The sequence below is a fragment of the Caretta caretta genome, chromosome 2 (assembly GCF_965140235.1).
Source record: "Caretta caretta isolate rCarCar2 chromosome 2, rCarCar1.hap1, whole genome shotgun sequence".
NCBI classification, from domain to species: Eukaryota; Metazoa; Chordata; order Testudines; family Cheloniidae; genus Caretta; species Caretta caretta.
Genome location: NC_134207.1, coordinates 266,904,416 through 266,925,475, shown reverse-complemented (window position 1 = coordinate 266,925,475; position 21,060 = coordinate 266,904,416). Strand labels below are relative to the sequence as shown.

At 57.8% G+C, this 21,060-nt stretch overlaps 1 protein-coding gene across 8 annotated transcripts in view; it reads left to right on the top strand.

Moving 5' to 3' along the window:
- SCAP (SREBF chaperone) overlaps window positions 1-20,782 on the top strand; it is a 109,123-nt gene extending 88,341 nt beyond the window's left edge. For all 8 annotated transcript variants that reach the window (XM_048837301.2, XM_048837297.2, XM_075126084.1 and 5 more), the window contains 13 exons: window positions 3,796-3,894; window positions 4,336-4,554; window positions 5,345-5,781; window positions 6,585-6,779; window positions 7,979-8,180; window positions 9,113-9,228; window positions 10,517-11,087; window positions 12,097-12,182; window positions 13,018-13,100; window positions 13,941-14,107; window positions 15,322-15,402; window positions 16,348-16,554; window positions 17,494-20,782. In XM_048837301.2, coding sequence (XP_048693258.2) covers window positions 3,796-3,894; window positions 4,336-4,554; window positions 5,345-5,781; window positions 6,585-6,779; window positions 7,979-8,180; window positions 9,113-9,228; window positions 10,517-11,087; window positions 12,097-12,182; window positions 13,018-13,100; window positions 13,941-14,107; window positions 15,322-15,402; window positions 16,348-16,554; window positions 17,494-17,739 — 2,709 coding nt within the window. In that variant the 3' untranslated portion in view covers window positions 17,740-20,782. The remainder of the gene's footprint in view (window positions 1-3,795; window positions 3,895-4,335; window positions 4,555-5,344; window positions 5,782-6,584; window positions 6,780-7,978; window positions 8,181-9,112; window positions 9,229-10,516; window positions 11,088-12,096; window positions 12,183-13,017; window positions 13,101-13,940; window positions 14,108-15,321; window positions 15,403-16,347; window positions 16,555-17,493) is intronic.
- Window positions 20,783-21,060: the final 278 nt, after the last annotated feature.

Below are 21,060 nucleotides of genomic sequence, written 5' to 3'. Positions count from 1 at the left end.
TCATTCTTCTCTTCTGCAGGCTAAACAATCCCAGCTCCCTCAGCCTCTCCTCATAACTCATGTGTTCCAGACCCCTAATCATTTTTGTTGCCCTTCGCTGGACTCTCTCCAATTTATCCACATCCTTCTTGAAGTGTGGGGCCCAAAACTGGACACAGTACTCCAGATGAGGCCTCACCAATGTCGAATAGAGGGGAACGATCACGTCCCTCGATCTGCTCGCTATGCCCCTACTTATACATCCCAAAATGCCATTGGCCTTCTTGGCAACAAGGGCACACTGCTGACTCATATCCAGCTTCTCGTCCACTGTCACCCCTAGGTCCTTTTCCGCAGAACTGCTGCCTAGCCATTCGGTCCCTAGTCTGTAGCTGTGCATTGGGTTCTTCCGTCCTAAGTGCAGGACCCTGCACTTATCCTTATTGAACCTCATCAGATTTCTTTTGGCCCAATCCTCCAATTTGTCTAGGTCCTTCTGTATCCTATCCCTCCCCTCCAACGTATCTACCACTCCTCCCAGTTTAGTATCATCCGCAAATTTGCTGAGAGTGCAATCCACACCATCCTCCAGATCATTTATGAAGATATTGAACAAAACCGGCCCCAGGACCGACCCTTGGGGCACTCCACTTGATACCGGCTGCCAACTAGACATGGAACCATTGATCACTACCCGTTGAGCCCGACAATCTAGCCAGCTTTCTACCCACCTTATAGTGCATTCTTCCAGCCCATACTTCCTTAACTTGCTGACAAGAATACTGTGGGAGACCGTGTCAAAAGCTTTGCTAAAGTCAAGAAACAATACATCCACTGCTTTCCCTTCATCCACAGAACCAGTAATCTCATCATAAAAGGCGATTAGATTAGTCAGGCATGACCTTCCCTTGGTGAATCCAAGGGAATTCTGTACAGAAGGAAAGAAGAGACGAATGGGACGAGTGGGAGATGGGGCATGTCAGTGGGGTTGTGGAAGAAGGTACCACTATGCCCCACACCCATGTGTGTCCTTGGCCAGCAGGTTGCCAGCATGGCTTTTGCTTGTGCCAGGTTGGGGCACGAGGTATGTGGTCACACTCATTCTGTGCTTTGTACATGGTTTTGTCTTTCTTGGGGTGCAGACTTGCATACTCTGGCTTCCCTAGGCAGAGCCCCACAGCGATGCTGTCTAAGAGTGGCTGCTGCTCTGCGGGAGTCTGGTGTGTGTGTCTCCCTTATCTTTGTCTCTGGGAGCGAAGGACACAGCGGAGATAACATGCTGCCCTTGTGTCACAGAGTCCAAGGAGCCCTGGCAATAGGGAGCTGGGCTGCATAAATCTGGCAGGGACCTTTGCTCATGGTTGCCCAAGGGAGCAGTGCAGTGCTGAAGTCATCTAGGCACCGCATGGTACAGAGAGGAGCAGCAGAGGGAAGAGGAATTCCCACTGTCCAAGGCCTGGGATCAGCTCCAAACATTTGGACAGGCCGCCTCCTCTCAATCACACCCAGGCAGCCCATCCGAGTTGGGGGAGGAGAATTTGCCCCCCCAGCTGCTGCTCTCCCCATGCCTAAAGCAGGGAGCCATTTTGCAAGCACTCTGGTACAAGTTATAATGATGGGAGCCTCTTCCCAGGAATTGCAGACGTACAGGACGCCCATTCTCCGGGGCTGGCGGCCCAATGAAGGCCTTGTGGAGAAACCCCAGGCCCTGAGACATTGTATGCACCTTGGTGCTTTGGGGAGTAGTCCCGTGTCCTCCTGCTCCTGCCAATGCCCTGCCTATCTTGCTCATGTGAAACATCTGACAGTCACAGACTGAGGGCCCAGTCTTGCTCTCACTGAAATCCACGAGAGCTTTGCTGCAGACGGAACAGGATCTGGGTCTGCCTGGTTCGTAGCCTTTCACTACTGGCATTCCCAGGATCAGGTGTGTCTTGGCTCCCAAGTGCCATGTGGAATTCTGTACAGAGCAGAGCTGGCCCAGCCTTTGTGGAGTCCCTGGTTGTGGCGGGCTTTTGTTCCCTTCTGGACCCTTGTCTAGAGGGTGGATTTGGCCTTGTGCTCCTGTGTCCCGCCCCTCCCAAAATCTCCAGCCCAGCTGCTGGGGAAGGAGCAGAAGGAAATATCTAGCCAGGAGATGCCTTTCCTTGTGGCTTTGTTGTCCGAGGGGGCAGCTGATCCAGTGATGAATTACGCCCCCCCATATGGCCTGCTAGGCCTGTAAATTGCCAATTCCACCTGTGGCTCCAAGCAGTTGTTTGTGTTGCTTGGGTTTGAGAACAGCCCTGGCAGGCTGGGGAAGCCTCTCGGTTAGATTGGACGGCCTGGAGGAGCCGGTCTCTCCCTGTTACCACTAGGCGCTTTCCGTCCCAATGTGCCTGGACTGAGGCAGTGCGTGACCAGCACTGCATGTGAGGCGGGGAGGCCAATCAGGCCGAGGACCCATAACGAGTGGCTCTTGGTGACCCCCATTTGAGTGGCTGCAGCCTGACTGGCTTCGCAATGGGTGAAATTGCAGTTCCCAGGGGCTGCGGTCAGCAGGCTCTACAAGGGATTTCTGCTGCGTCTCCAGGGGCTTTTATCTATAACTCACGCTCCTGCCTTGTCCCCTGGCCCTTGTCAGTGGTAGAAAACGCTGACAGGAGTCTGGTTCTCAGATGGTAGAAGAGTCACCCACCGAAATGCCTTCCTATGGGGAGAAAGTTTGGTTTGGAGCCCTTTGCGGGACACTTGGTGCTGGGTTTGGGGTGACTGATTACATTTGTTTTGTTGTGGTTTAGGGCTCAGTTCATTTCCCGTTCATCAGAAAGGTTGGAATTTTTGTGTAATCCTTGTGCCTGCAGTGACACCTGCTGGTGAGAGCTGAGCATTGCATGGGGTCTGAGAAACCAGCTTCATCACTATCCTGACAGGTTCATAGTGGTTAGAAATTGAAAAGACCTGTTAGCTCATGGAATCCATCCACCTCCATGGAAAGAGTTTGGGGACGGCAAATTGTGTGTTTGGTGGACAGTGTGAAATGATTGTTGGAGGTCTAAGGCCAGGTCACCTCACAAAACCACCAGCACTGCTGGCATAAACTGGCCTGGTTGTAGAAGTAATTGACTAGCCTCAGAACTCCCTGCATCCCTGTAGGACACCGATCCTCAGACTGAGGCTCGGGAGCGGCAAGCAGCTCTTTAATGTGTCTCCTGCAGCTCTTTGCAGCATGTGATATTAAATCATGGTGTGACTGAATACAGAGTGCTAGAGTAAATGAGACAATGAGTCACACTCAGGTGGCTGTTTTGGGGAACGATGATGGCTAATTTGGCTCCTGAAGCACTGAGGTCTGAGTATCACTGCTCTAGGAGGTACCTTCAGGTCAGGGGTGAGGCTAATTGATGGAGTGGTGCCAAGAAAGCTGGCACTGCTGCTGACTGGGGGGCATTGTGATCTAGTGGTTAGTTCACGTGACTGGGAATCGGGGGTCATGAGTTTAGGTCCCAGCTCTGCCACTGCCTTGCTCTGTGGACTCAAATAATTTTGCCTCAGTTTACCCAAAGTACTTCGAGACTTTTGGATGATCAGTGCAAAGAATGTTAGGCCTGTCCCATGACTGCACAGTCTCCAGAGTTATCAGCTGGGCACCTTCCGCCAGAACGAACATCACACACACCAAGGTAACCAGAGTACTGATAACAGGGATTGCCAGTAGAATACACTCATGGCTGTGCCATAGACAGGCCTTTGCTGTGCTGCTTACTCTGGGGTTAGAAGACTTGCCGTGAGCTCAGAGAGCCCTCTGCTGACCCATGGACATGTTGTGTCCTGCAGGAGTTTTGCCTCTTTGCTGTGGTTGGCCTAGTGTCTGACTTCTTCCTACAGATGTTTTTCTTCACCACCGTGTTGTCCATTGACATTCGCCGGATGGAGGTAGGTGACGGGCACGGGAGGTAGGTTTTCACGCTTGACCTTTCTGCGGCTGTGCCAGGCAGCGAGACCAGGACAGCTTATTCCTGTGCTTTTCATGGCGTGACTGAGCGTGAGCAGGCTGGTTTGGATGGACAGGAGTGCATGCCAGGCATCCGGATGTGGGGGTGAGTGGGTAGGGCAGGGGAACAGCAGCAAGGGCGGTTGGGTGTGAAAGTAAGCAGCTCCAATCACATGAGTATAGCGAGACCAAGGACAGGCGTGGTCATGGGTGTATCTGTGAGACTGTGCGCTCAGATGAAGGCATGCACCTGTGGACCGCACAGCTGTGTGTGAGAACAGCCGGTGCCTGGGCTCGGATGTGTGTGCAGCTAATTGTGTTAGTTTCTCTCGAGGAAGGGCCTAGTCTCTGCGGCTCTACTCCATGTGCTCTCCTGTTGGCAGCTCGCTGACCTGAACAAACGGCTGCCGGCAGAAGCCTGCATGCCCCCGGCAAAGCCAGTGAGCCGCTCCCAGAGGTACGAGCGCCAGCCTGCCATGCAACCAGCCACCCCCCACACCATCACCCTGCAGCCGTCGTCCTTCAGGAATCTGCGCCTGCCCAAGAGGCTGCGGGTCATCTACTTTTTTGCCAGGACCCGGCTGGCCCAGCGGCTCATTATGGTACACCCTGTGCTGTTTGTTGTCTGATTCACCTCCCCTCTGGCCGTGCATGCCCTGCCCTGGCTGTACAACCACGGAGCAGACACCCAAAAGATGCTCATGCCTCCTCGTTTCTCGGCAGTCCTTGCACTCCCCTGAGAGGGGTGGCTGCTGTCAGAGAATTGATCTTCCAGGAAAATGTTCGACCTGCACATGTCTGCTCTCGGGCTCTGCTTAATGGAGTGACCAGCTGCCGTGTGGTCTCTTGTTTGTCTAAATAGCACATGGATAGTGACTGACAATTCCCACTTACCCTGCAACCTGAGGGGTGCTCTGCAGAGGTGGCTCTTCAGTCATGGTTGGGCGAGGGGAGGGCGGAAACCCTGGCAGACCAGCCAAGGAGAGTTCAGGTCCTGGGGGCAGCGTGGAAGCTGGCACAGCAGCATTTTACTACGTTAGCAGTTAAAGTATTTTCTGCAGCACGTCATGGGGGCCCTGTTGTCAGTACGGAGCCGGTTTCCCAGAGTGCACTTGTGCATGTATGGGTGGGGGGGTGTTAGGTGGAGCCCAAGTGTCTGGTTTTTGTGGGTGGTTTGCAGATCTTTGCAGTCCCTCTTTGAAGGGTGAGTCTCTGCCCAGGCCTATGGGCATCAGTCCCAGGAAGCAGGGCTGTATCTCAGGGTGGGGTGTACCCTTTGCGGGATGTGGCTGAAGTTTGGCCATACCGATGCCCTGGTGTCTGCACAGTTATGGTGGTGGGGGGAGGGTGCCGTGTACTAAACAGCCTTGTCTCTTCGCTTGTACGGTGCAGGCTGGAACGGTGATTTGGATTGGAATCCTGGTGTACACGGATCCAGCTGGCCTCCGCACCTACCTCACGTCGCAGGTCGCAGAGCAGAGCCCGCTGGGAGAAGCGGGACTGCCTCCCATGCCAGTTCCTGGAGGGGTCCTTCCGGCTGGGGATGCCAAGCTCGCCCTCTCGGTCTTCCCCTCGGAGCCCGTGCAGCTGTCAGAGAACCAGACGCAGCAGCAGCGCGAGCAGAAGGAAGGGCTAGAGTCCCGGAATGGGCTGGAGGCAAATCAGCAGCCGTGGGCGCAGGGAGCGGAGAGCCACGGCAATGGGCAGCCGGAGCCTGGCACCAAGGCGGAGGTGACGTGGGGAGTGGAGGATGAGGAGATCTGGAGGAAGCTCTCCTTCCGACACTGGCCATCCCTCTTCAGCTACTACAACATCACCCTGGCCAAAAGGCAAGTGGGTCGCAGACCAGGTGCCCAGAGCCCTTGGAGTCCACACAGAACAGAATCCCATCAGGTTTGGCTCAGCCGTTCGCCCTTGGAGCAGATAAACCAAACTCCACGCAGCTCACTTCGGGTGGGTCTTCTGGGCAGCCCTTTCAAACAGGCTGAGTCTGCCTTGCATGGATGCTGACATCACTGAGCACGTGGCATGGGGCTTTGTCTTTGTCCAAAACATGCCCTTTCCTTCCCACTGGTGTTGGGCGTGCTGTGTGCCTGGTGACTTCCCTCCACCCCAGAGGTGGCTGCTCTGCAGTGGGGCCATATGCACACGTTCGGAGAGCCGCTTGTGGCCATCTGGAATTAAAGGCCAAATTAAGGGTGAATGACAGACATGCTGCAGTGCAGCCAGCTCACTGGGCTCCGTGCAAGGCTCCCGGGGTGAGGTTCTCTGACCTGAGCCATACAGACAGTCACTAGATCATCACATTGGTCCCTTCTGGCCTTAAAATCCCTGAAATCCAGGCAGTCCCCAGTGAGCAGCTCCAGTGCTGGCTGTTTGTCCCCCTCTTCGGGGAGCTCAGGGAGGAAGCTGAGCCCCATTAGACTTTGGAATGCTCTTCCAGGCACGTAACAAAGCCCCGGGGGTTGGGATAGCTAAATCTGGCCTGGATGAAGCCCTAGAGAATACTCGGAGTGGCCCTGCCCTGGCGTGGCCCCATGGGAGGGATGACTTAGATGATCTTATGGGATTTTGCCATCTCTGCATCCTGCCGTTCCTAAGCCGGTCCCTCGTCTTTCCCCACTCTCCCCAGGTACATCAGCATCCTCCCAGCCATCCCTGTCACCTTGTACCTGAATCCACGAGAAGCCTTAGAAGTGCGCCACCCTCAGGAGGCTGATCGCTACCACTCTTTCTTCCCTTCGAGCCTTGGGAAATTGGAGGCGGTGGATCAGCCTGGCGAGGCCTTGCCCAAACTGCAAGGGCACCGGGACGTCACACTCTACAAGTAAGAGAGCCGACAGTCCCCCGTGATCCACCCCTTTGGCCCTGCCTCTGTCACCCAGCTAGTTGCCTGGGGGCTCAGAGTCTCCTTGGGGAGAGACTACGGTCAGGGCCCAAAAAGAGCCCTGCAAAGTCCCTGGTGCTTCCATTCTGCTAGGGCAGTGTTACTTTAATCATGCCCCATATTGTGGTCTTCAGAGGCTGAGGGCTTCCAAGTGGGAGATTCAGTGAGCAGCCTAAGCTGTTAGCTAGTGCGCTGAGCCCCAAGAAAAGTGGGGCTGCTTGTCATAGACACCTGAGGGGCTGACGGTAAAACTCCATGCGTGCGTAAGCGTTCACTGCATGTGCGTGAGATAATCACGTGCAGTTAGCCAGGCACTTTGAAGAGCCAGCTTTGCTCGTTCAGAGCTATGGCTGGCGGGGCAGCTGTCAGAATGATGAAGCCACAAGGTCCAATATGGTGCAGCAGCTCGGGGCAGGAGGGCCAGAACGTGTCTGTCTGGAAATCGGAATTTGGATCCTGCAGGGAATTCTTACGCTTCGACGTTTGTTTTCATTCCAAAATGGACAAAAGGTCAGAATAGCAAACAATTTTGTGTAAAGTTTCTGAAAGATTTCCATTCAGAACTGTTGAAAAGACGTGTTTTTTAATGTTTTCGATTGAAACTTTTCACTCTGAATTTTCCCATTGAAAAATGCTGCCAACACTGACTTTCCCCCCAGGAAAAATGTCAATTTCAGGCAAACCTCCTATTTTGTCTTGGAGAAATTTCAGTCGACCAACTGATACCAGCCATTTGCTTGACGCTTTCAGGCTCGGGGATGTCACTTGATTGGATTTAAAACAATTTGATCAATAGAGAAAGATTTTTTTTTAACCCTCCCCCCCCATTCCGTCTGCCTTTTTAACATTGTAAACAGGTGTGTAAAAGGCCTCCCAGACCGCATGTGCAGCGGCTCCTAAAAGCTGCAGGTGCTTTTCGCCCTCGGCTGCCCCAGCTGACTACCCGCAGGTGGCTGGACTCACTGAAGTTCTCCTCTTTGTTAAGAAGCTAAATTGGGAGCCCTAAACCGGCTCCCTGTGTAAGCAACAGTCCAGGTCAGACCAGCTGCTTCCTCGGAGGCACACTGAAGCGCTGTGTTGGGAGTATTGTGTGCCAGAGGTGGTGGTGTGGCACAGCTAACATCCCTCTCTCCCATCAGGGTAGCTGCTCTGGGCCTGGCCTCTGGCATCCTTCTGGTTCTTCTGCTCTTCTGCCTGTACAGAGTGTTCTGCCCCAAAAACTACGGGCAGAACGGGCTCTCGCACAGCCGGAGGAAGAGAGGGGACCTGCCCTGTGACGACTACGGCTATTCCCCACCTGAGACCGAGATCGTCCCCCTGGTCCTCAGGGGTCACCTCATGGTAGGTTGGCCTGGGGCATATGCAGTGTCCAGTGCACCTCACTGCAGGGGGCCCACACAACCCACCTCTTACCCCCTTTGCCACCTTGAAGTCGCAGACATCAGAACTGGTGGGCATGTAATGTAGCACGGAGCCATGTGGCTCAGTGGGGCTAACGGGGGCCAGGGGCACGGTGCAGGCCGCCCATGGGGTGATGGAGCATGATGTGCCCCCATGTCTTTGGCCCCCACGGTCTGTGATATGCTCTGGGCCCTCGGCTGCTGCTGCTCCACTACTTACTGACACAGCTGGCACCCTTCACTAGCCGGGCTGTTCAGCCCCTCTCCCCTGGCAGTAGCTTGCAGAGTGCGTCCTGGTTTGTTCTCAGTAGTATGAGGAGGTGGGTATGTTCCAGATGGGCTTCATAGAAATGTGCTAGATTCCCAGCACGCTGACTTCCAGGCTGGGACAGCCCGGCAGGGCTCCTTCCTCCATACCTTTCCCACGGGAAGCCATGCCCCATAGAGCACAGCAGGCCAGCATGTGGCCTGGGTGCCAGATGGGGCCCATGGAGACTACAGCCTCCCCCCCTCTACACACAGACTCCAGAGTTTTACCCTGCAGCTGCCTTCATCTTGAGTACGGAGCTGAGACTACAAGTCCCAGCATGCAGTGCTCTGTCTTGAGCCAAGCAGCCAGCCCGCATTGCATGCTGGGGCTTGTTGTCTCCTCAGGCCACACCTCTGCATTCAAAGTGAAGGCAGCTGGTGTCTGCCGCAGTCCTTGGGCTCCGAGCCTATTGCTCTCGGGATCCTGAGCCAGCGAATTGGTTCTACCTGAGCTTCATTGGCTAGGGGCTTCTGCCAGGGCAGAGGGAGGGTGCAGGGCACTCCCAGGTATTCTGGGGTTTGCTGGTTCCATGGACTCAGCCTAGGCTGCTCTTCCCCCCTCAGGACATTGAGTGCCTGGCCAGCGACGGGATGCTGCTCGTCAGCTGCTGCCTGGTGGGTCAGATCCGAGTGTGGGATGCTCAGACTGGAGACTGCCTCACTGTCATCCCCAAACAAGGGTATGTTCTCTACTGTGTGAGTAGCACAAGCACGCCCTGTCCTTATACAATCGCTGCTCGCAAACCCATGCAAACACACCCTTGTTCTTATACATTCACGGCTCGCTAACCCGTGCTAACACCCCTGTCCTTACACAGTAACTGCTCGCTAACCCGTGAAAACACCCCTGTCCTTACATAGTCACTGCTCACTGACCTGTGCAAATACCCCTCTTTATACAATCGCTGCTTGCTAACCCGTGCAAACGTCCCTGTCCTTACACAGTTGCCACTCGCTAACCCGTGCAAACACCCCTGTCCTTACACAGTCACCGCTCGCTAACCCGTGAAAACTCCCCTGTCCTTACACAGTCACCGCTCGCTAACCCGTGAAAACACCCCTGTCCTTACACAGTCACCGCTCGCTAACCCGTGAAAACACCCCTGTCCTTATACAGTCACTGCTCGCTAACCTGTGTAAATACCCCTGACCTTATACAATCACTGCTCGCTAACCCTGCAAACGCCCCTATCCTTACACAGTCACCGCTCGCTAACTCATGCAAACGCCCCTGTCCTTACACAGTCACCGCTCGCTAACCTGTGCAGACGCCCCTGTCCTTGTACAGTAACTGCTCACTAACCCGTGAAAACACACCCTTGTTCTTAAACAATCACTGTTCACTAACCTGTGCAAGCATGCCCTGTCTTTACACAGACACTGATCACTAACCTGTGCAAACATGCCCTGTCTTTACACAGACACTGATCACTAACCTGTGCAAACACACCCCTCTTCTTACATGGCCACTGCTCACTGATTCGTGCAAACACATCCCTGTCCTTACACAGACACTGATCACTAACCCATGCAAGCACACCCCTGTTTTTACACTCTCACTCCTCACTGACCTGTGCAAATATGCCCTGTCCTTAAATAGTCTCTGCTTGCTAACCCGTGCAAGCACACCCCAGTTCTTACACAATGACTGCTCACTAAACCTTGCAAACATACCCCTGTACTTACAAATCAGTGTTCACTAACCTGTGGAAACACACACCTTATTTACACAATCAGTGCTCACTACCTCATGTAAACACTCCCCCGTCCTTATACGATCACTGCTCACTAACCCACGTAAACGCATGGTGGAAGAAATTAACTCTCATGGTTTTTGGTAGGACACCCCACTGCCCCAGCTGTTAGGAAAGGGGTGATTTTCACCCCTCCACAGTCACAGTTCACCTGTTGCCTGTTGTTTCCAGCCTGTACGGAAGGGAGCACTAACCTGCAGCTGTTGCATTTCAGGTTGCGTAGAGACAGCAGCGGCATCTTTGATTACCAGGAGAGCTGGGATCAGAGCCCAGACCTCAAGAACGGGCTGGAGGATCCCTTCGACAACAGCCACCAGCTCAAGAGGATGCTGAGCCCCCCGCAGCCCCCTCTGTTCTGCGACCAGCCGGACCTCACCTCACTCATCGACACCAACTTCTCGGAGCAGGCCAAGGTGGTGGAGCCAGAGCCCAGGCACCGCGCAGTCTGCAGCCGGCACAAGGACACTGGCTACGACTTCGACAGACTGGTAGAGAAGGTCTACGAGGAGCAAAGCGCTTCGAACTGCATGAACTTCACCGGCTTCCCGACCCCCCATGGGCAGGCTGCTTCCTGCACTAGGACAGGCAGCGCCAGGGCCCTGAGCTGCGGGACCGGGGAGGGAGGGTACAGCGCCCGCAGGAAGAGCCTAGGGGACGAGCCTTTGGCCGGATTTGAAAAGTCCTCCCCAGTCTCTGCCTGGGCCGGTGACTTGGAAAGCTCTGTCTGGAGCCTGGACCTGCGGGGCAACCTCATTGTGGCTGGCCGGAGCAATGGGAAGCTGGAGGTAAGAGTGGGGAGCTCGCTGCCCCTGGAATGGGCACTGAGAAAGCCATAGCAGGGTGCACTCCACATTCACCCGTTGGTGGTCCCGGAGCGCTGGTCCTGCCGTGCCGCCCCTGCGAGTGAGAGCACAAGGCAGCTGTACTGGGGTGTCCCTAGAACTCCTGCAGAGCCAGGTGGTAACAGATCTGCAGTCAGGTACGCCATCTGCGTGCCCAACTCTTCTGGCGCCAGCACCAGGGCCGCAGCTACGGGGCTCCTGGAGGGACTGCTGTCACCCGCACAGGGCCTAGGACACGCACTGGCAGCCGAGGGCAGCAGGGCGGGGCTGGTGACAGACACACTAGACAGCTCATTACATGAGTTTCCATTTCCCGTCCATGCTTCTGAGCTCAGGCCACTCTGCCACACTGGAGCTGGGAAGGACTGACTGCAGCCGGGCCTCCCCTTAAAGTTAGGTCAAAAAGCTACATCGCTCGGGGTGTGAAAAATCCCCACCACGGACTGGCAGAGCTGGGCCGCCCTGGCCCCCGTGGAGCCGCGGGTCGGTCGTCAGTGCAGCTGCCATCGCTCCGGGAGGCGGTGTTCCCACAGCGACAGAAGAACCCGCTCATCGGCATGCCTGCAACTATGCTGCAGGGTGACGGCAGCTCAGCTGCACTCCGTAGTCGGGCTGGTGTAGTCTGCATAGCACAGCCGTGCCCTGAACTCACTTCTAAACCTTGTCTCCGGGCCGCCTCACAAGATTGCTTCAAAATCTGGTACAAATCAGTCTCTGCTGCGAACAGGAACAGCAGTGGGGCCGGGCCCCAGGACTGGACTAGCAGGGAGTGCTGCAGGGCAGGACTGAGATGGGTTGGGGGATCCAACTATTGTGATTTCACGGGCCCAGCTCTCAGGGGGCCTGGCCACAGCCAGCATTATTGTTACTATCATTTTAAATTCCAAACCGCTTAAATTCTCCCTGGCCAGCTGCTCTGCCTCGGCTCCCTGTAACTCCGCCTCTCTTCCAGGTGTGGGATGCCATCGAGGGGACCTTACGGTTCAGTAACGAGGAGGGTCAGTCCGGAATCACAGCACTTGTCTTTCTGAACAACAGGTAACGGACTGAGCCTCTGACGCTCCCTCCCCAGGGATCTCACCCGGGAGGAGGCTGGGAAGGCAGGAGCCCAGCTGTCTGGGTCCAGGGGAGGTGATGCAGGCAGCTCCAGGTCGTGGTGGACAGAGCTGTGAGCTCCCCTTTCTGGCCTGTACCCCTGAAGCTCTAGCTGAGAGCGGTGGGTTGCCAACAGGGTCTTATTGTATGGATGCCTCCATACAACAAGATCGGGAGCAGCTGAGTGCTGCAAAAAGCAGCAAGAAATACCCCTGGCGAATGCAGCTGAGTCCTGCTTAGTGGTGTTAATAATAGCAGGAGATGGGGTAGCGCGGGGTGCTAAGAAAACACTCCCTTCTTTTTGAAATGCAGTGTTGGCAATCCTAAAGCTCTTGGTACCCATGTGCCCAGTAGCCTCTTCTCCACCACTTATTTAACCTCTCCACCGGGTGCTGAATGGTTCAGGAGACAGGTATAAAGAGCCTTTCCCCAGGTCCCCAGCTCCCATCCAGCCCAGCCGGGTGCCAGTCGAGCTGTTCCCATCTGTCAGCTGTTCGGTGGCCTGGTCTCAGTCTGGTTTCCAGGGGACAAGTGTCCTCATCACAAAAGCCACCACCCAGGACTATGTCCCCATGCTGGCAGACTGGGGCCTGGAGACTGACTCCCCCACTGCCCCTCTTCAAGTGGTGGCTGGGTCACATGAGTGCTGGGAGCCAGGGAAATCTGGGTGTTGTCCTTATCTGCAGCTGGAGTCGTCCAGCCTCCAGGGCTGCCACCCCAGCACCTGTGGGGACAGAGAAGAGGCCTCTCCTCACCTCTGTCTATTTCTCTCTCCCAGGATTGTAGCTGCCAGGCTGAACGGCTCCTTGGATTTCTTCTCTTTAGAAACCCATTCATCCTACAACCACCTGCAGTTCCGAGGTGAGCGAGCGCCTGGGAGGGAAAACGGCCCAGATCTGTAAAAGAATTCAGGTGCCAAACTCCCACTGATTTCAATGGCACTGAGATACCTCAGTACCTTCAAGGATCTGGGTCTGTGGCACTGATCCAACAGACAGAGCACTGGAGCGGGACTCGAGAGACACGAGTTCTGCTCCCAGCTCTGCCATGTGCCTCTGTGGCCCTTCCGACCCTTTGTCTGTCTTGTCCAGTTAGACTGTGAGCTTTTCGGACTAGAGCCTGTCTGTCCCTGGGAGTTTGTTCAGGGGCCCTGATCTCAGCTGGAGCCTGGAGGTGTCACTGCTCTGGGATGACGAGCCAGCCCAGCCCCCTGCCAGTGCACGATAGTTCCCTTCACTTGGGAGTGGGCTGGTGGGGAGGGGAGCTGTGGTGGGGTGGATGGCCTCTGAACCGTAGCCGTTGGGGGCTGGATACTGCACAGTCCGTGCAGAGAGGTGAAGATCTGAACAGGTCATGGGCACAGCCCTTCCTTCCCGCAGGCAGGTCCCTGTGCTGGACCTGCCTGCTGGGTAATCCCAGGGCACTGGTCTCCAGCAGCAGATTTACTCAGAAGTGGCCACTGATTTGGGGGCCCACCTGGAGCTCTCCAGGCCTACCTTTCTGAGGTGCTGAGCACTGCAGCTTCCAATGGCCACCACTGGAGCAATGGGTGCCCGGCTGTGCTGAAAATCAGACACCAGGCGTCTCAGGTTGGGCCTCCAAAATGGGGGCAGCCACCCTCCGTGGCCACTCTTGGGCGTGCTGGTCCATGCATGGAAGGCCGCAGTGCCCACCACCCCCGCTGTGTGTGTGTTCCCCCAGGAACCCCGAGCAGGAGCAGCATCCCATCCTCCCCCATGTGCAGCAGCAATGACCTCATCATCTGCCAGCTGACCCACACAGTGCCCTGCGCCCATCAGAAGCCAATCACGGCACTGAAGGCTGCGGCCGGGCGGCTGGTGACAGGCAGCCAGGACCATACTCTGAAAGTAAGTGCCCCACTGCCGTGGCTCTCCCCAGCAGGCCATGGGCTGGCGGGGCAGGTGTGGGTAGGCTGTTAGTATGGGGCGGGGCTGTTAGCACATGGGCGTCTGTCATGGGGGTGATGGGTTGGTAGGCACACGTGTGTGGAGAGGAGTACACATGTGGGGGCATGTCCTTGTGTGGAGAGGAGTACACATAAGGGTGTGTCAGTGTGCGGAGCACAGTACACATGAGGGGGCATGTCCATGTGTGACACAGAGTACACATGGGGGGGGCGTGTCCATTTGTGGAGCAGAGTACACATGTATGGGTCGTGTCTGTGCGGAGTGGAGTACACGTGTACAAGGCATATTCATGTGCAGATCGGCGTACACGTGCAGGGGGACGTTTCTGTGTGGAGCGGAGTACACGTGTACAGGGTGTGTTCATGTGCGGAGGGGAGTACATGTGTATGGGGGCATGTCAGTAGCAGAGTACACACATACAGGGCATGTCTGTGTGCGGAGTGGAGTGCAGGTGCACGAGGCGTGTCCATGTGCAGAGTGGCATACATGTGTATGGGGCATGTCTGTGTGCGGAGCGGAGTACACATGTTAGGGGCATGTCTGCATAGCAGAGTACACGTGTAGGGGGCGTGTCTGAATGGAGTACATGTGTACAGGGCATGTCCGTGTGTGGAGCCCCTTCCTCACCACCAGGTCCCTTCCCCATCTCCCCCCTCTGTTTCACCGGCAGCGTGGTGTTAACACGCCGGTTTGGCTTACTCCCTTGGTGCACTAGTGTCTTCACGGAGATCGCCCAGCGGAGGGAGCTCCAGGGTCTGGCGGTGATGTCAGCCTGGCGTCCCCCCTCGCCCTCAGTGACCCCCAAGGGCAGAGCGTTCTCCAGGCAGCACCTGGGTGCCAGGGGAGGCCAGAGGCAGAGCCGCAGCTGGCAGCTCTCATGGCCCAGGCCACATTTCTAGATAGACGCAGCAGGAGCCATGACCCAGGGGGTCAGCGAGGTGCTCTGGCCTGCAAACCCCCCTGGACCGGGGCCATGGGCAGAAGGGCAATGCCAGCGTCCACCTGCGGAATCTGGAGGGCAGTGGATTGGACTCATTCTGCCAAGCCAACTTGATCGGTGCACTGCCCGCACACGTACACTCCCCATACATGTCTCTGAACCACCCACCCCACTAGAGCAATAGGGCTCAGGCTGTGTTCTCACTCCCCTGCAGGTGTATCGGCTGGAAGATTCGTGCTGCTTGTTTACACTGCAGGGTCACTCAGGAGCAATTACAGCTGTGTATATAGACCAGGTACGACCCTGAGGCCTTGAATGGGGAGACCAGTGCTGTGCGCCTAGCTCGGGGCATGGGCAGGGTTCAGGGCCTCCCCTCAGTGGGCTACGTTACGGCAAGCAGCCAGCTGGCGCGCTAGGAGATGAGGGTCAGGCTCACCCTCCCAGCCAGAGCACTGCTTGCTTCAGGCAGGGGATCCCTGTTCCTACAGGTGGCACTTTCTCGGTTGTTTGCCCTTCCCGTTGGGAGCTGGCTTGGCCCTGGCAGGCTGGCAGGTGTGATGGGGGTGCAGCTCTGAGGGGGTCCTGGGCGGGGGACCAAATCCCTGGCGTAACGCTAACAAAGGCAGCGGCTCTGACATCAGAGAGTCACATCAAGATGAGTTTGGCCCAGTGGTGCCTTTTCTACCCCGCTGCGGGAAGTTCCGCCCCGACGGGAGTTGGCCTTCACCAAAGGGGGCAGACTGTTTAGCTGGGCTCATCTCCCTGGGAGCACCCCCAGGGCTGCCGTGTGTGGGGATGGGCACAGGCTGGACACCGTGCCAGGCCCTCTGCAGCCTGTCCGGGCCGGAGCTGTTTGCTGGAGGCCTGGCACGGTGACTTGCTGCAAACCTGGCTTTAACAACAGACTGTGTGCTTTGCAACCCCACAGTAACAAACAGGAGCCCCTCTGTCCCCCTCTGCTGGACCGGTCCTCCTCTGACCTGTAGGCAGTAAGGGGAATGTGCCAGACGCCAGCCTTGCCCCAGCAGTATGCGTTACGGGCCTAGCCACAGAGACCATGGCTCTTTAAAGCCTAGGGGAGGGTGTTGCTCTGAGCACTGGGAGGCGCTTGGATGGGAACCCCATTGTTCCGGGTAGGCCTGTGTGCGAGCCGTGCTGCAGTGCGCCCTTCCAGGGGACAGACGAAGGGGAGGGCCACCGCAGGGATCACTGCTCAGTCTCTTGGCCCATGTCCTTGCAGACAATGGGGCTAGCGAGCGGGGGCCAGGATGGCGCTATCTGCCTTTGGGATGTGCTGACAGGAAGCAGGGTCAGTCACATGTACGCCCACCGCGGGGATGTCACCTCGCTGACCTGCACCACCTCCTGCGTGATCAGCAGTGGCTTGGATGACGTGATCAGCATCTGGGACCGAAGCTCCGGGATCAAACTCTATTCCATTCAGCAGGCAGGTGCAGGGCCCAGGCCCAGCCGGGAGCTGCAGACACCCCGATCCGTGGGGAGCTTTGTGGGGCGTGTGTCTGCTGGGGGCGGGGTTAGTTCCGTGGTCAGATCGCTGTGGGGGCTTCCTTGTTCCAAGGGCAGAGGGTGCGCAAGCTCTGACAGGAGCTGGGAGTATCCAGGCCAGCCGCGCCTGCCTAGCCTGGCTCAGGCCCCTCACTGCCCCAGCTCCGACAGCGTTTGCCAGCCAGCAGGGTGCGGGAGGTAGGGGCTGAGGAGCTGTGCGGGCAGGGCAGGGCAGGGCAGGACCTGCCCCAAGGCGGGGAGTGGAGGTGCATGGAGTCGGCTATGGAGAGCTTGGACCCTGCCGTCGGCAGCAGAATCCCAGGTGCTGAAATGAGTCATATCCCCTCCCCCGTTGCCCCCCTCCCCCCCCCCCCCCCCGAGGCAGGGCAGTTCCCCCCATCGGGCAGAGGAGATCTAAGACCAGACTGGGATGAACAGATGGAAATCAACCTTGTGGAGCTAGACCAAGGGACCTGCTCAAGGCTCCATGGGGAGGCCAGCAGGGCAGAACACTGAGGTCGGGTCTCAGGCCAGTTGCTGAATTCCAGACCAGGCTCCCCCAGCTCCCCCACTGCCCTTCAGCCCTGCCTGCAGCGCCCCCTACTGCTCCAGCACTTAGCCTGTAGGACGGGACAGCTGGGCCCAGCCCTGGGACTGACAAAGATGTGTCCGGCAGTGGCAGCCGAGAGGCCATGGGCACGTGGACACTCATCCCTGGAGGTGGCCCCTCCAGCGCAGGGGGACGCACTGATGGGGCTAGCTGGGCCTGTCCTGGACCCGTGGCCCCAGGGCTCAATCCAGCACCTTTCCCACGCTGAGACCAGCTGTCCCTGGCTGCCAGGCGCTGTCTCTGAGGCTCTCCCCTCTGTTCCCGGCACAGGACCTGGGGTGCGGGGCTAGCCTGGGGGTGATCTCCGATAACCTGCTGGTGACGGGAGGCCAGGGCTGCGTCTCCTTCTGGGACATCGGCTACGGCGACCTGCTGCAGACCGTCTACTTGGGGAAGAGCAACGAGTCACAGCCGGCCCGGCAGATCCTGGTGCTGGAGAACGCCGCCATCGTCTGCAACTTCGGCAGCGAACTCAGCCTGGTCTACGTGCCCTCGGTGCTGGAGAAACTGGACTGAGGGGGTGGAGCTGAGCCCTGCGGGCCACCGTATCTGAGTTCTGATTGGTTGGCGCCTAGGGTGGGAGGACAGGGCAGGAGCTCCAGGGTGGTTCCCAGGAGAGAGCCTGCTTCTCCATCCCTTCCTCCCCCTCCCCAGCTCCTTGGATCCCAGGCGCTCCCCCCTGCAGCTGCCTGGGTGGGGCAGAGCCCTGCTCTGCCTGTGTCCCCCCACCCGAGGCATCCTCCTGCCCTGCTCTTGCTCAGCAGGTCAGTTCTTCCCTTGGGGCTGCGGCTGAGCTCAGTGGGGATGGGACCCAGCTCATGGATCTGCAGTCCCCCGTGGGGCAGGAAGCTGGTGCTGTCACCAGCTGGAGGGATACCCTGGGGGAGCTACCAGCTGCCGCAATGGGGAATGTGTGTCTGGTGCTCGGTGCTGAGTGCCGGCAGCCCCGGCACATCCTTGGCTGCGTTGCACTGCAGGTGGCCAGAAAACCGAGGAGCAGTCTGTGGGATGGGGCTTAACAGAGCCTGGTACGTGCAGTGCTATGGGCTTGGGGAGCATGGGGGCCCAGTACCCATGGGGCTGAGACGGTAGAGAGGGGAACTCCTGCTACAGCTGGGGAGGGGGCTGCGGGCTGGGGGGGGGAGCCTAGTGGTCTGATTGCAGGACGGGGAGCCTGGCCCTGCTGCGTCCAACACCTGGCTTGGCTGCTGCCTCCAGCAGGGGCCTGGGGCTCTCTGTGGGATGTTTCTGTAGCTGTGAAGCAGGTTAACCCTGCCCTGCCCCCTGGAGACTGGAAAGCCTGGAGAGTGTAGCCCAGTGCTTGGTGGGGGGCGTTGCCCAGGCCCTCCAGTGTGAGGAGAGGGAGTCCGTGCCGGCATTGCTATTAGGGTGGCCACAGCCCCACTGTGCGAGGTGCTGTACAGAGACAGGTGCCAGGCCCTGGTTCCCCTCTACCGGCAAGGCCTGTGCCATGAAGGGCAGGGCAGGGGCCGCGTCTGTTACAGCGTGTCCCCGTAAGGCGGGCCCTCGTTCAAATGAAATCCTGCCCATGGCCAACAGGCATTTCCCTGCAGTGAATAAGGGCAGCCTAGATCCTAGAGGGGATGAGCCTCAGCCCACCCCTTGTGTCCTGGCTGGCATTCAATGCCCACCGCCCTTGTGCTTCTCCAGCTCTGCTTGCAGGTGCAGGTCCTGCCCAGGGAGGGGGGCTTGGGCCAGAGCCACCATCCGTGGGCAGGGGCTCGCTGGGGGGATCCCCTGGGGGGATCCCCTGCTCAGCTGGCTTGGGCTGTGACAGCGTGCAGAACCGGCTGTGGGCAGGAGGGGTGTGTGTGTTAATTTACTGGTTGCTGTAGCTCAGTCAGGCACCATTAACCAGCTCCTGCCCTCACTTGGTCACAGAAGGGGGGCTGGGGCAGCGGGCGAAAGCAGAAGCTGACCACCAGCCCCCCTGCGTTAGCACTGGGCTCCGTCTCCCTGCCTCAGAACGAGAAGGGTGTATTCGGATCTGCCCTCAGCCCTGCCCCAGAGAGCCCTGTACGCCCACATCACGTGCCCTATTTATTGCTATGCTGTATATACTTATTTATTATGGTGGATGAGCTGCGGGCAGCCTGTAGCCCGTGGCCAGTGCTGCCTCAACTGCAGCAAATGCCGGCAGCTCCCTGCTGCTCTGGGGCACCAGGAGCCTGGTTCCAGGGCAGCCCAGAGCAGAGCCCCGGCATGAGCAGGGGGGCAGCTGAACCCTCTGGCTGCTGGCACAATAAAGGAGTGTACGTAGGGCAGGATATGCACACAGAGGCTGGGAACTGGCTCTTGGAACCCTCTGCCCCCACTCACCCCCCAAGTAAGTGGTTGGCTTTGTTGGAGGAGGGAGGCTGCACCATTGCCACCTGCTTGGGGGCCAGCCATTGAGATTTCCTGACCCCACAGGCAGGGCCCCTCCATGCAGACACCAGACGGGCTGTGAAGCCCTCTCCAGGGAAGATGACACCGGGAGCATGGCTGCAGGTCCAACAGCCAGCATGTGCAGTGGGACCAAGCAGGGCTTTTCCATCGCTGCTGTTGGGGCAGTTTCCCGCATGGGACCCGTGGTGCTGGGAGCCCAGCTCTGGCCTGATCATGTCATTGAGGAAATGAGCCTATGGCACAAGCTGAGGTCTGTATTGTCGTCGTCCGTGTTCCCATCCCCCCCCGCGCGCACCTCGAGCCCTGGAAAAAGCACCAGCCCCAGGGAGCCTGAACCTACCTCAGGCATGAATATAGGAGTCTCCAGCACCCGAGCTGGTTTCCCTGGGCATGGGAGAAGGCACCTGCCCAGGCCACGGAGCCAAGTGCAGGGGAACAGGCACCACTTCCATCCTCAATACCAGTGTTGGGGTGGCAGAGGGGTTCCCCAGGGCCGTCTCCTGACTTGCTCGCCAGCCTAGCGTCTGCTCTGGTGAAAGCCTGGCCTGTGGTGACCACAGTGTGTGAACACCTTGCGCTGGAGGAAGGGAATGGGAAGCTGTGGGGGGGGGGGAACCAGGCTTGGCAAGCCATGTGGCCAGTCCTTGTGAGGCCATTGGCCAGTAGCTGGGGGAAGCCCTAGAGGTGAGGAGCCCAAAGGGTTTATTTCAATCTGTATGTTTCACTGACAGCAGGACGTGCTGCTCGAGTGCCTGTTCATGTGTGATGTAATTCTGTGCCTGCAGAAACCCACTGGATGGCCCAGACCTTATGAGCCCCAAGGCTGAGTCCTGCTGAGAACTAATCTCTCGCCTGCCTCAGCAGTGGGGCAGGTGAGCTGAGGGCCCAGACAAGGCTGTGGCTCTGGTGGGACCTGCAGTATGGGAGTGGGCTGGCCCCTGAAAGTCCAGCCACTGCTGCAAGCAGCTTGTGGGGTGGGGGTGTCCTGCCCCTGGGGCGTGTGCTCACTTGCTGATGCCCTGGCTGTGTCTGTCCTGCCTCGGGTGGCCTTAGCCCTGCTGTACGCTTTGTACTGTACAGTGGAAGCTTTTTTGTACCAGATTGTGTTTTATAACCTGTACAAAGACACATTAAACCGAACTAACCAAAACCCTGTGGCTCTGCCTGCTCCCTGCGGCCAGCTGGCAGCGCCGGCTTCTGCACTGTGCCGGGGCACACGCAGCACCATGCTGCCTGGGGCCTGGTAGGGAGCCGCTCTCTGCTGGTGAAACGTAGCTACAGCTTTGCCCGTGCGCAAAGCATGGCCAGAGGCTGGCTCTGAGGCACCAGCCCACGCCATGGGCAGCCCAACACGCAGGGAATCGCCACTGCAATGGGTCCCATGAGTTCCTGCATTGCACTAGCTCAGTGCCACCACCCTGCCAACAC